This window comes from Bos javanicus, chromosome 14 (genome assembly GCF_032452875.1).
Source record: "Bos javanicus breed banteng chromosome 14, ARS-OSU_banteng_1.0, whole genome shotgun sequence".
NCBI classification, from domain to species: domain Eukaryota; kingdom Metazoa; phylum Chordata; class Mammalia; order Artiodactyla; family Bovidae; genus Bos; species Bos javanicus.
Window position 1 is genome coordinate 47513136 of NC_083881.1, and position 13165 is coordinate 47526300.

Here is a 13165-nt window from a genome sequence, read left to right on the forward strand (position 1 = left end):
CTTCGCATGAGATGGCAACCCAAAAAAGTTAAGGACAAACTAAAATTTGTTCAGAAAATCCTCAAATCCTCACACACATAAAACTTTGTATTTAAGAGAAAGACCACATCCATTCTGTTCTCCTTTGTCTTCCAGAACTAATTTTTATTGTTAATTAAATGTGCAAATAACCTGCTTTATAAATTAATTTTTACAGATGATTATTATGAATATGGAAACTATTTTTTAAATTAGCTTTATTTTTTGCATCCAGAAGGCAGCACTTTTAAGGCAGAGGTAGCTATTCTAATTCAACATGAGCGCTTTAACTCCTGAAAGCTTAATAACAAAAGAATTGTGTTAGTTAGGAATCTTTGGAGTACAAGTCGTACAACTCCAACTCAGTTGACTTGGCAAAAGGAGATTGTGATAGGAGGCTAGGAGAGAATTTTCATGTATCCTAATGATAGCCAGGACTGGGGATTTAAACAGCTGGACCCCAAAGCCAAGGAAGAGCAGTTCTCTCTCCCCTTTTGGGCTCTCAGGGGTGCCCTTTCAATCTTCTGCAAAAAGCGCAACCTTCTCACTTGGTAGCCGCCAGCAGCTTCCAAGCCCCTCTGCTGCTTCCACCATCACCTTCTAAGATTCACCTGCTCCCTTAGTTCTAGTTCAAAAGCTCCGGAGAACAATCTGACCAAACCGCCTTAATTCGCATGACTATATCCAAGGTGGTGAGTCACCCTTAATGGCAGACTCTACCTGAAGGGTATGGTTGGAATCCAGGCAGAAGTAATTCTTCAAAAAAATGGGGGTGGGGTGGGGTGCGGAGGGAAGACTACTAAACAGCTGGCTGGGCAGACAAACGAAGTATAATCAAGTAGAACAAAAATTAATGAGACTCTGAGGAAAGTTCAGAAAATCAAGATAGCACAAGAGAAAATGCTGGAAATTGGCACTAAGACATTCTTCCGTACATTCTTCTTCTACACTTGATTTATTTTGGCTGTGCTGGATCTTCATTATTATGGTGGCTTTCTCTACCGGAGGTGAGAGGCTATTGCACAGCGAGTTGCGGCACTTGGGCTGCTTGTTGCAGTGGCTTCTCTTACTGCGGAGCGCGGGCTCAGAGCGCGCAGGTTTCAGCAGTTGCGGTGCGTGGCTCAGCAGCTGCAGCTCGGTGCTTAGTTGCCCCACAGCATGTGGGATCTTCTAGGACGTGGGATCAAACCAGCATTGGCAGGCAGATTCTTATCCACTGGTCCAACAGGTAAGTCTCAGTACATTCTTTTACTTCTATGTCCCACACAAAACAATACATAACTTTAAAACTTGTCAACACACCATTTTCTCTCTCCCCTCTCATAGCACTGGCACTTCCCCATGGCCTAGAAGATTTTGGTCTAAAAATTGCCCCTAAAATCCTATGCTAAGCATCCATTATGTTACTGTTAGAACTGTTTCAGCGTTGTCTGCATTATTCTTAGGGTTCAAAGCTTCATCTGTGCATTTACTCATTCCAGATTCTGAGCATTATCTTCAGAGCTCTGCGATTCTAATGCAGTTTCCATTTCGTCCTCCTTTTTCAGTTGTTGCATTTTCATGTTTAAATCCAGCAGAGTTCTGGCCAGCTGACGATTCTGGAAACGCATTTCCAGCTGAAAGTTAGAAAGAGAATAAAGGTTTTTATTAGCCTGAGATATGGATCAAATGAACCTGCTCTCTGCACATGAAAAATATAAGGATTTTGTAGGAAGGAAAATAAGACATCAAGAAAGATGTATTTTTCATCTTATTCTCCAGTTCTGACTATTTGGCCTGACTTTAAAACTGACTTTCTATACGACAAGGTAAAATCCAGATATACAAATAGCTTTCAAAATGGCCTTGCAATGAAAACAAAAATAGCTGATACACAGAGCTATCCATTTGAAAAATTCCTGTCCTTGGAAGGCTGTTTCCAAGCAATGGCATGTGATTTGCGAGGAAATCACTTATCTTTATGAGCTGTCTGAGCTCCAGGATAACTGCCCAGGGCCACCTGAGCTTTCAGGACCTGGGCCCATTTACTTGATTACTTGTCATTTCAAGTTCTTAGGATTTTAAACAGCCTCCCTGTTGAGCAAAACATTTAATGACCCCTTAGAGGCACATGTACAGTTATGTGTACTTATAGAATCTAACAATTTTCACTCTAGAGTGAAATCTGTTGTAGAGCAAGGTTGATTTATAACCTCCCACCAATGGGAGTTTGTGAAGGTCCTCATGTATTAGAAGAAAAAATAGATCTTTCGGGCAGTGTACCTAAGAGGCAGTCCAGCATAATCTTTGCATTATAGTTGAAAACTAGTAACCAACTCTGCATATTTCTTCAGTTAGGGTCTTGTTTAATGCAGTTCAGGAGAACCCTGTTCTCTCTGCTGAAAACCCCACATCAACTCCCCATCAGAAATCACCCAAGGGTGACCCAGGACATTCCATTGGTAAAAAGCAAACATGAGTGGTCCCCTCCTAATTTGCAAAATAAAATCATCGGATATAATTTCGTTCAGTTTTCCTCTGACATATTTTTCATTCTTCAGCACTTGGAACCATTTCTCTAATAGCAAGAGTTTGCAGAATAAAGTAAATGAACATCCAGGAAACAAACAGTGACAACACAACCACCAGCACGAGAAGCCCCTACACCCTGCCTACAGGAAGCTTCAGTTCTCCAGTGTGGCACAGAGGCCCTATAAACCTGCCCTGCTCTTCCAGCTTTATCTGCTGGCCCTCTCCACACACACACACACACACACACACACCCAGCCACCCACCCACCCACCCACCCCTGGGGCAGCTGGTCAGAAATCTTGCCTGTCCTGGAATAAACACGTCATACTGAGCCACATCTTCTGCCCTTTCTGCCCCTTGCCACCCACTTCCCGTTGAGCCCAGCCAAATGCCAGCTCTTCTTAGAAGCCCTCTCTGTCTCATCTTATCTGTGCCTCCACAGCATTCTGTACGTGTCCCTCTCCTAGCACACAGCCTACACTAAACTGGTGATTTTGAGCACAAAGTCTGTTCCTATCCTTAATTGTATCCTTAACCATGGGTGCACTGCCTGTGCATACAACATGTTGGGTTCTCTGTGTATTTGTTTAAAGACTGAGTGAAGGAATGAATAAATGGATGAACTGATGAATACCCATCCTGTACTTTCATGCCAAGAATCAGTTAAATTATTGATAATAGCTTACCATCTAAGTTAAAAAAAAAAAAAAGTACGTGTAACTCATAATTCTTTAGGAAATCTGAACACCAATGGTTCCTTAATTTTCTCTCCTCATGGATCCATTGAGAATCTAATGAAAACTATTAACTCACTCTGGGGAAAGATGTGAATTTTATGTGCACACAAAGCTTGGCATACAATTTGAAGTATATAGAACCCCTGAAATTCACACACAAGCTCCCAGAATTCAACCCATCCCATTAAGAAGACCAATTCAAACAAGTAGTAGCATAAATGACATCTCAAAAATAGCAACATGAAAATAAATGAAAACAAAAATAGCAACGTCTGTAAATTAACTGAGCCTGTTCATCATTGTTCCTTACACAAATACCACCCTAACAAATAAGGTGTGGATGGGTGTCAAGTCCTACAGAAATCTGGCTAAGAGACCATTATCAGAAATGGCTTGTTCTGGCTAGTGTGATAATGTTAGGGATCCACACTCTCTTGCTGCTTCTTCATGACTGGTCACATACAACGATGAAGTGGTGGCCAAGACAATGACCATGGTCTGTGTCTCGGGAACACAGCATCTGTGTGACAATCTCTGCCTCTTTCCAGCAAAACCCTTGATCTTTCATGCCTATGTATCTGCCATTTGAGGGGGCACAACCAAAAAACAGTAAAAGCCAGTCTGAATAGTGTCTATATTCTAGGCACTTCCTGTAACATTTATCTTGTATAATATTTAGAGCCATTCTATGGGTTTATTATCTCCATTTTACAGATGAAACCTAAACTTGCTAATTAGCATTCCTAAGGTAACAGGAACAATAAGAGCAGAGACTGTAAATATTAATGCTGGGCTGTGAACCGTCACCTGTTTGAAATTTTATTTTCTGCTTTATCCCCACCCTGGTACATTACTTGCTTAAAACTCCTTCTGGTGGAGTGACTAGTTAGAAGCTAAAGTTCAACTGTCTCGGAGCTTCTTGAATATACTTTCTTCGCCTGATTTAAATATGAGTCAACTGAGGTATGATGGGGTGACACCCCAGGTCAGCAGCAGAGGGTTGGCTCAGCCCAGTCTCCGCCATCCAGTTGGCATCCTGACCGACAGCATGCCCCTCCAGGCCATCTCTTCTAATAAGGGGTTTCACCCACCCACTGCTCAGGTGTTGGAAGAAAATCATGTTTCTTTGATAGTGAAGTGAAGTCGCTCAGTCATGTCTGCACCCCATGGACAGCAGCCTACCAGGCTCTGGGTCCATGGGATTTTCCAGGCCAGAATAATGGAGTGGACTGCCGTTTCCTTCTCCAGGGGATCTTCCCAACCCAGGGATCGAAACCCGGGTCTCCTGCATTGCAGACAGATGCTTTATGTCTGAGCCACTATATGGCTGGGTCAAAATTAATACATTCTTTGTCAAATTCAAATTGTTAACACAGGTAAAATTAAATGAAAATTTAATGTACTACCTTCTTGCCCTTCTTAAACATAGAAACAAGGTAAAGTTTTAAGTTTCAGACAATTAACTGATGGTTGAATCAGTTCTAAAGTAGGTAGTGCTTACTATTTTATTAGCATGCAATGCAAAAGAGTATAACTTTCCAAATCTCCACTATGCATATTCATGGTGATGGTGGTTTAGTCGCTAAATTGTGCCCAACTCTTGGGACCCCATGGACTATGCAGCCTACCAGGCTCCTCTGTCCATGGAATTTCCCAGGCAAGAATACTGGAGTGGGGTGCCATTCCCATCTCCAAGGGATTTTCCCGACCAAGGGATTGAACTGGGTCTCCTGGGAAGATATCCTGGAGAAGGAAATGGCAACCCACTCCAGTACTCCTGCCTGGAGAATCCCAGGGACGGAGCCTGGTAGGCTACAGTCCACGGGGTCGCAAAGAGTCGGACACGACTGAGCGACTTCACTTCATTTCACTTCTTACATTGCAGCTGTATTCTTTACCGCTGAACCACCAGATTCCCACGCATAATAATAAGTAGCACCATTTTAAAGCTTAAATTGCTCTTATTTCAAATTTTGCCTAACTCGAAAATGGTTTAAATTACAAAACAGTAACTAAACTATTTACCTACTGTTCTCCTGCCTAATGTTAAAAAGCTACAATTTTACAAAATTCCTTATTACCATTTCCTGTTTTCTGAATTCTTACCAAGGAGAAAGGAAATAGTAAAACTTGCAGAATAAAAGAAACATTTGCTAATGGACTCGCTCAACCCATCCCCTAAGTTTATTTCATTGAAATTTCCGCCCCAGCCCCTTTCATGCTCAAACACTGTAAGTGCCCTAGAAGGAACTTTCTATTTGGTAGAAAAAAAATAGAGAACAAGCTGAGGAGGAGTGGTTGCGGGGGTCTTGGCTGTGTCACCAGTAGACTCAGCCCTCACCAGAGACAGTCAGCTAGCACCTGGGCTCTGCAGAACTGGTTCCCTCCCGGATGCTGCCTGGGAGGCAGTAGCATCAGTGCCGTCGGGAACCCAGCTCGCCCGCGCTGCACGGCCTCACCGTCTGCCCGGGAAAAGCTGCCCTCGGCCTCCCCAGTCCTCGGTGGGGCACGTGCGCGGCCTACAGCCGAGGGCCCCGGGCGAGGACCAAGGCGAGGTGGCCCCGAGAGCCCGCCGCGGGCGCGCTCACCAGCTCGGCGCGCAGCCCGGCCAGGGCGCTCTCCACGCGCGCCCGGCTCTGCGCCTCCCGCGCCGCCGCCTCTTCCCGCAAACGCCTGGAGCTGCCGCGCAGCACCGCCCGCTGGAAGGCGCGCACCAGCCGCCGCTTGAGCTCGTCCAGCCGCGGACCGGCGGCCTGGGCCTCCTCCGGGCCGTCCACGCCCCTGCCGCCTTCGAGGAAGCCTCGTGAGGGACGCAGGGTGGAGGACCGGAGCCCGGCCGCGTGGAGGATGTTGTGGGGCCCCCGGGAGGGGCCCTCTCTGCGGCGGCCGGAGTCCTCTAGGCCCATCTCAGAGGTGCCGGCTCCCAGGCTCCAGAGCTGTATGGCAAAGGGTTTCTTTCCAAGTGTGAGAATTAGGGCGGGTGACGGCGGGGGCGGGGAAACGCGTGGGACGGGGCTATCGCTCGCTACTCAGAGGCGCTCCACTCCTACAGCCTCACGTCTGTCCTTCCCTCCTTAGCAGCAGAAGGAAGTGTGTTCCCATGACCCCGAGAAGAGTTTTCAACTGGATCCCTTTTTCTCGCTCCTTGAGTGTCATTCCAAGGAGAGACTGAAGTCCACTCAAGTAGGTGGAAGTGAGGTCCGGATGGAACGTCTGAGGCCCAGGTTGCTTTGATTATTTAATATTTCAGAAGCCCTTAAAATGTTTTTCTCTGGCTTTCTACTTTACGGCCAGGCATTGTGACAGGTGTTGAGAATATTAAGTTTAATTAGACCCCTTAGCCATCCCAGGGAGAAGGCAATGGCACCCCACTCCAGTACTCTTGCCTGGAAAATCCCATGGACGGAGGAGCCTGGTAGGCTGCAGTCTATGGGATCGCACAGAGTCGGACACGACTGAAGCGACTTAGCAGCAGCCACAGCAGTAGCCATCCCAAACATTGCTAAGACAGCCTAGTGGGAGAAGCTTGGCCCTATTGGCAAGTTAGAATAATCTTTCCACAATTCCAGGCTTGTGGGAACCCACAAGGCTTCCCTGGTGGCTTAGCTGGTAAAGAACCCGCCTGCCAGTGTAGAAGATGCAGGTTTGATCCCTGGGTCAGGAAGATCCCCTGGAGTAGGAAATGGCAACCCATTCCAGTATTCTTGCCTGGGAAATTCCAAGGACAGAAGACCCTAGCAGGCTGCAGGCCATGGGGTCACAAAGAGTCAGACACAGCTGAGTACACACACACTTGTTTCCACAAGCCCAGCAATGTAGAAGAGACAGTTTCTGAAACTCCATGTTCTTTTCTATACTTGAGACCATTCTGCCACTTTCACATTATGAAGAGGTTAAAATGAAAAGTAAACCTGGCGTGATGTGGTCCACACGCCACATCACGTGGCGGAAAAGAGTCGGATACAACTGAGCGACTGGACAACAGGCAAAGTCCTTTACTCCAAAGTGTGTTATTTTCTAAATCCCAATTCAGTGTAATCATGTGCCAATATTACTTGTATATCCTTTATCATTGAACATAATCAGCTGCCTCTTTGGGGTCTAATGAAGAATTTCTAAAAAGGAATAAACAAAAGTTTTATGTGATCATAGAATGCAAACACCTCCCCCCCACACACACACAAAAGGGGCAGAAATATCTATATAGTACTCTCAGAATTAATCATTTAATAAAGATTTACAGGTTACCCACAATTCCCACAAACTGTTCCAAGTTTGTGATTGGCATTGAGGGCAGTAAGAGCTAACTGCTATTAGTATTTACTGTGTGTCAGGCCCTTCCCATAGATTAACCCATTTTATCTTCACAGTAACCCTGTGAGAAAGGTACTCTTAGTGTCTCTGTTTCACAGGTGAGAAAACTAAGGCAGTTGTTGAGCTGTAAGTCTTCCCAGGTGGTACTAGTGATAAAGAACCTGCCTGCCAATGCAGATGTAAGAGACACGTTTTAGATCCCTGGTTCAGGAAGATTCCCTGGAGGAGGGCACTGCAGACCTCTCCTTGCCTGGAGAATCCCATAGTCAGAGGAACCTGGGCTATGGTCTGTAGGGTCGCAAAGAGTCGGACACGACTGAATTGACTTAGTAAGGCAAAGATCACCAAACTGGTAAGTGGTAGGGCTGGGATTTGCACTGAGAAAGTCTAGCTTGTATTCTAAGCCACTGAGACACACCCTGGATACACACTACCTCCAAAAGAGGAAAGACATTGCTCAGTTTACATGTTGCATGACTGAATGTGAAAATTCCCTCTGCTCATAAAATTCAACTCTACAGAAATGAATTAAGGCTATAACTGGATAAAGTGGAATGCAGGTTACTGCTTCTGCAGATAATCTGCCAATTTCAACATGTTTCAGGAGTTTACAACCTGAACATCCATATATCTATCATTGTATATTGTTCTATCAAGATTCTCTAGAAACGTTTGAAGACGTGTTCTATTGGTGGAAATTATGAAAATCCATATGGTCTACTATGAACCAACTGAATATAAATTTAGAGATTTAGGGGTTTCTTTATTTTTGTGTAGTTTTTATTGCATGTATGTGATAGGTGATAAGGCTTAAAAACCAGCACCCATCAACATGCAGTATAAATGTTTAAAATTAGTTTTCTGTCATAATTTTTCACTTCTGCTTCTAGATCATTTTCTTCAACAAGGATTTCAGCTAAGTTTGATTTAATTCAACAAATAGTGAATGGAGCATGTTCAGTTAAGCATTGTTTCATACAGGATAAAAAGGGGACTAAAACACAGTTTTTGTCCTCTAGAAGCTTAAAACCTGAAGGAACAAATTCATTCATTCACTCATCAGCATATTTATTTAATATCTTATTATATACCAAGTATTAGAGTGTTCAAGCTGTGAAAGTAAATCAGTAAGACAAAATGGTGTTTTTGAAGGCTAGTTTTACCACAAATTAATAATTTTCTCCATAGATAGATATTTTTCAGTGTGGTGCATTTTGGCGCATTTTTTTTAATTTAAATTTATTTATTTTAATTGGAGGCTAATTACTTTACAATATTGTGTTGGTTTTGCCATACATCAACATGAATCTGCCACGGGTGTACACGTGTTCCCCATCCTGAACCCCCTCCCACTTCCCTCCCTGTACCATCCCTCTGGGTCATCCCAGTGCACCAGCCTCAAGCATCCTGTATCCTGCATTGAACCTGGACTGGCGATTCGTTTCTTATATGATATTATACATGTTTCAATGCCATTCTCCCAAATCATCCCACCCTCCCTCTCCCACAGAGTCCAAAAGACTGTTCTATACATCTGTCTCTCTTGCTGTCTCGCATACAGGGTTATCGTTACCATCTTTCTAAATTCCATATATATGCGTTAGTATACTATATTGGTGTTTTTCTTTCTGGCTTCACTCTGTATAATCGGCTCCAGTTTCATCCACCTCATTAGAACTGATTGAAATGTATTCTTTTTAATGGCTGAGTAATACTCCATTGTGTATATGTACCACAGCTTTCTTATCCATTCATCTGCTGATGGACATCTAGGTTGCTTCCATGTCCTGGCTATTATAAACAGTGCTGTGATGAACACTGGGGTACACGTGTCTCTTTCAGTTCTGGTTTCCTCGGTGTGTATGCCCAGCAGTGGGATTGCTGGGTCATAAGGCAGTTCTATTTCCAGTTTTTTAAGGACTCTCCACACTGTTCTCCATAGTGGCTATACTAGTTTGCATTCCCACCAACAGTGTAAGAGGGTTCCCTTTTCTCCACACCCTCTCCAGCATTTATTGCTTGTAGACTTTTGAATAGCAGCCATTCTGACTGGCGTGAAATGGTACCTCATTGTGGTTTTGATTTGCATTTCTCTGATAATGAATGATGTTGAGCATCTTTTCATGTGTTTGTTGACCATCTGTATGTCTTCTTTGGAGAAATTTTTTTGATTGGGTTGTTTATTTTTCTGAAATTGAGCTGCAGGTGTTGCTTGTATATTTTTGAGATTAGTTGGTGCATTTTAATGTTGAATTTTACAGTATTTTTTTCTTTTATACAAATAAAGTGAATTAAAGCATTGATAAATCAGAATAAATATAGCATGCAGAGACATTTGAGTTAGGAGATGGATTATCCATTGCTGCATAACAAATTATCCCAAAATTTAGTGGCTAACAACAACAATAAACATCGTGTCTTATGGTTTCCGTGGGCAAGAATTTGGGAACAGCTTAGGTAATGATCTGGGACTTTCGTGATATTGCAGTCAAATGTCAGCCAGAACTATAGTCATCTAAAGTTGGGTGTGACTGGAGCTACATGCAAGGTGGATCATTCACATAGCTGGCAGTTGGTGCTGGTGTTTGGTAGGAAGCCTCAGTTCCTCTCTTTAAAAAAAAAAAATTATTTATTTTTGGCTGTGCTAGGTGCTCGTTGCTGAGCGGGTTTTTTCTGTAGTTGTGGAGAGTGGAGACCACTCTCTAGGTGCAGTGCACTGGCCCCTCATAGTGGTGACCTGTCTTGTGGAGCATGGACTCCAGAGTCTACAGGCTTCAGGAGTTGTGGCATACGGATCCAGCAGTTGTGGCTCTGGGGCTTAGTTGCTCCGAGTTATGTGGGATCTTCCTGGACCAGGGATTGAAACTGTGTCTTTTGCTTTGGCAGGTGAATTCTTTACCACTGGGCCCCCAGGGAAGCCCCTCGGTTCCTCTCTATGTGCATCCTTCACCAGGACTGCTTGAGTGTCCTTATGATGTAGTGGCCAGCCTACCTCAGAACAAGGCAGAGAAAGAGACCGTCAGATGGAAGCTCTGTATATGTGTTCTAGTTTATGATCTAATCTTTGAAATCACACAGCATCACCACAGTCTGTTTACTAGAACCAGGTATCTAAATCTGGACCCCATTTAAGTGGTGGTGGATTAGGTTCCATGTTTTGAAGTAAGGAGTATCAAAAAATTTGCAGACATGTTTTTACTCTGCCACAGGAAAAAAAATATCCACATGTGTAAACAACCATCAAGTGACTGCTGACTTCCTGTCAGGAAAGAAAATGAAGGCCAGAAGATATTAGAACAATATTTTTTTAGATTCAGAAGAAAAAAAATTAACAGATTTCTGTATCTAGCAAAAATAGCCTTCAAAGGAAAAATAAATGTGTTTGACATAAAGAAAATTAGGAGAATCTTAGTACCAACCTGAAGTGAAGTGAAGTGAAGAGAAAGTCACGTCAGACTCTGTGACCCCATGGACTATACATTTCATGGAGTTCTCCAGGCCAGAATACTGGAGTGGGAAACCTTTCCCTTCTCCAGGGGATCTTCCCAACCCAGGGATAGAACCCAGGTCTCCTGCTTTGCAGGCAGATTCTTTACCAGCTGAGCCATGAGGGAAGCCCAAGAATACCGGAGTGGGTAGCCTGTCCCTTCTCTGGATCTTCTCGACCCAGAGTCAAAGCCGGGTCTCCTGCATTGCAGGCAGTTTCTGTACCAGCTGGGCTATCAGAGGAGCCTTTGGCTATTAGAAATACTGAAGGAAACAGCTCAGGCTGAAATACCCTACCCCCAACTCAGTAAATGGAAATTCTGTTCTGTCAGTTACCCAAACCATAAACCTGGGAAGCACCCACACATTTTTTTTTCTCCCTCTTTCTCCCTGCCTGAAATTCATCAGCATATGTTGTAGGCTCTGCCTTGCAATGTATCTGGAGTCACAACGAAACTCTTTTAGTTCATCTCAGATCCTCCCTCTCTCTCCTTTGCTTACTCCATCCTGCCACCCTGTCTGCTTTACTGTTCTGACTTCAGGGCCTTTGCTTCGCTATTGTTTCTTCCTAGGAGTCTCTTCTTCCATATACGTGAATGGCTAGTTCCCTTACTGGGTTTGGGTCTCTGCCCAAATGTCACTTCATCAGAGAAACCTTCCTTGATCTAAATTAGCATATGTACACCCCTCGATTCCTGTCATTCTCTGTGTCTTTGCCCTGCTTTGTGTTGCTGAATACCTATACCAACTGTCGTATACTTATTGTTTTCTCATGTATTTTCTACTGTCTGCTAATATAATCTGCATGAGAATAGGTACTTTCTTTTGTTAACCTCAATACCTAAAATGACATCTGGCATTTAGTTGTTCAGTTGCTAAGTCATATCCAACTCTTTGCGATCCCATGGACTGCAGCACACTAGGCTTTCCTGTCCTTCACTATCTTCCAGTTTGCTCAAACTCATGTCCATTGAGTCAGTGATGCCATCCAGCCATCTCATCCTCTGTCGCCCCCTTTTCCTCCTGCCCTCAAACTTTCCCAGCATCAGGATCTTTTCCAGTGAGTCTGTTCTTTGCATCAGGTGGTCAAAGTATTGGAACTTCAGTTTCAACATCAGTCCTTCCAATGAATATTAAGGGATGATTTCCTTTAGGATTGACTGGCTTGATCTTGCAGTCCAAGGGACTCTCAAGAGTCTTCTCCAGTGCCACAGTTTGAAAGCATCCATTCTTTGGTGCTCAGCCTTCTTTATGGTCCAACTGTCACATCTGTGTGTGACTACTGGAAAAACCATAGCTTTGATTACATGAATCTTTGTCAGCAAAGGGATGGCTCTGCTTTTTAATACACTGTCTAGGTTTGTCATAGCTTTCCTTCTAAGGAGCAGGCGTCTTTTAATTTCATGGCTCCAGTCACCATCCATAGTGATTTTGGAGCCCAAGGAAATAAAGTCTGTCACTGCTTCCACTTTTCCCCATCTGTTTACCATGAAATGATGGGACCAGATACCATGATCTTAGTTTTTTGAATATTGAATTTTAAGCCAGGTATTTTACTTTTTTCTTTGACCCTCATCAAGAGGCTATTTAGTTCCTCCTTGATTTCTGCCATTGGAGTGGTATCATCTGCATATCTGAGGTTGTTAATATTTCTCCTGGTAGTTTTGATTCCAGCTTGTGCTTCATCCAACCTGGCATTTTGCTTAATGTACTCTGCATATAAGTTAAATAAACAGGGTGACAGTATACAGTCTTGTTGTACTCCTTTCCCAATTTGGAACCAGTTCTATGTTCCATGTGAGGTTCTAACTGTTGCTCTTGTCCCATGTACCAGTTTCTTAGGAGACAAGTAAGGTGGTCTGGTATTCCCATCTCTTTAAGAATTTTCCACAGTTTGTTGTGATCCACATCATCAAAGGCTTTCATGTAGTCAGTGAAGCAGAAGTAGATGTTTTTTCTGGAATTCCCCTGCTTTCTCTGTGAGCCAATGAATGTTGGCGGTTTGGTCTCTGGTTCTTCTGCCTTTTCTGAACCCACATTGTACAACTGTAAGTTCTCGGTTCATGTACTTCTGAAGCCTAGCTTGAAGGATTTTGAGC

The 13165-nt window shown here is 43.7% G+C and overlaps 1 protein-coding gene across 1 annotated transcript; it reads right to left on the reverse strand.

The window, feature by feature from the left end:
* Window positions 1-219: 219 nt before the first annotated feature.
* AARD (alanine and arginine rich domain containing protein) lies at window positions 220-6248 on the reverse strand. The gene is made up of 2 exons (XM_061439095.1): window positions 5855-6248; window positions 220-1634 (listed from the first exon to the last, which is right to left on the reverse strand). Exons 1-2 carry the CDS (start codon window positions 6170-6172, stop codon window positions 1491-1493), a joined length of 462 nt encoding a protein of 153 aa, XP_061295079.1. The 5' UTR covers window positions 6173-6248; the 3' UTR covers window positions 220-1490.
* Between the last annotated feature and the right edge of the window lie 6917 nt (window positions 6249-13165).

Coding starts and splice junctions, on each gene's coding strand:
- AARD (XM_061439095.1), bottom strand. CDS start 6,172: ATGGGCCTAGAGGACTCCGGCCGCCGCAGAGAGGGCCCCTCCCGGGGG. Junction 1,635..5,854: donor CCGGGCTGCGCGCCGAGCTG/GTGAGCGCGCCC, acceptor TCTAACTTTCAG/CTGGAAATGCGTTTCCAGAA.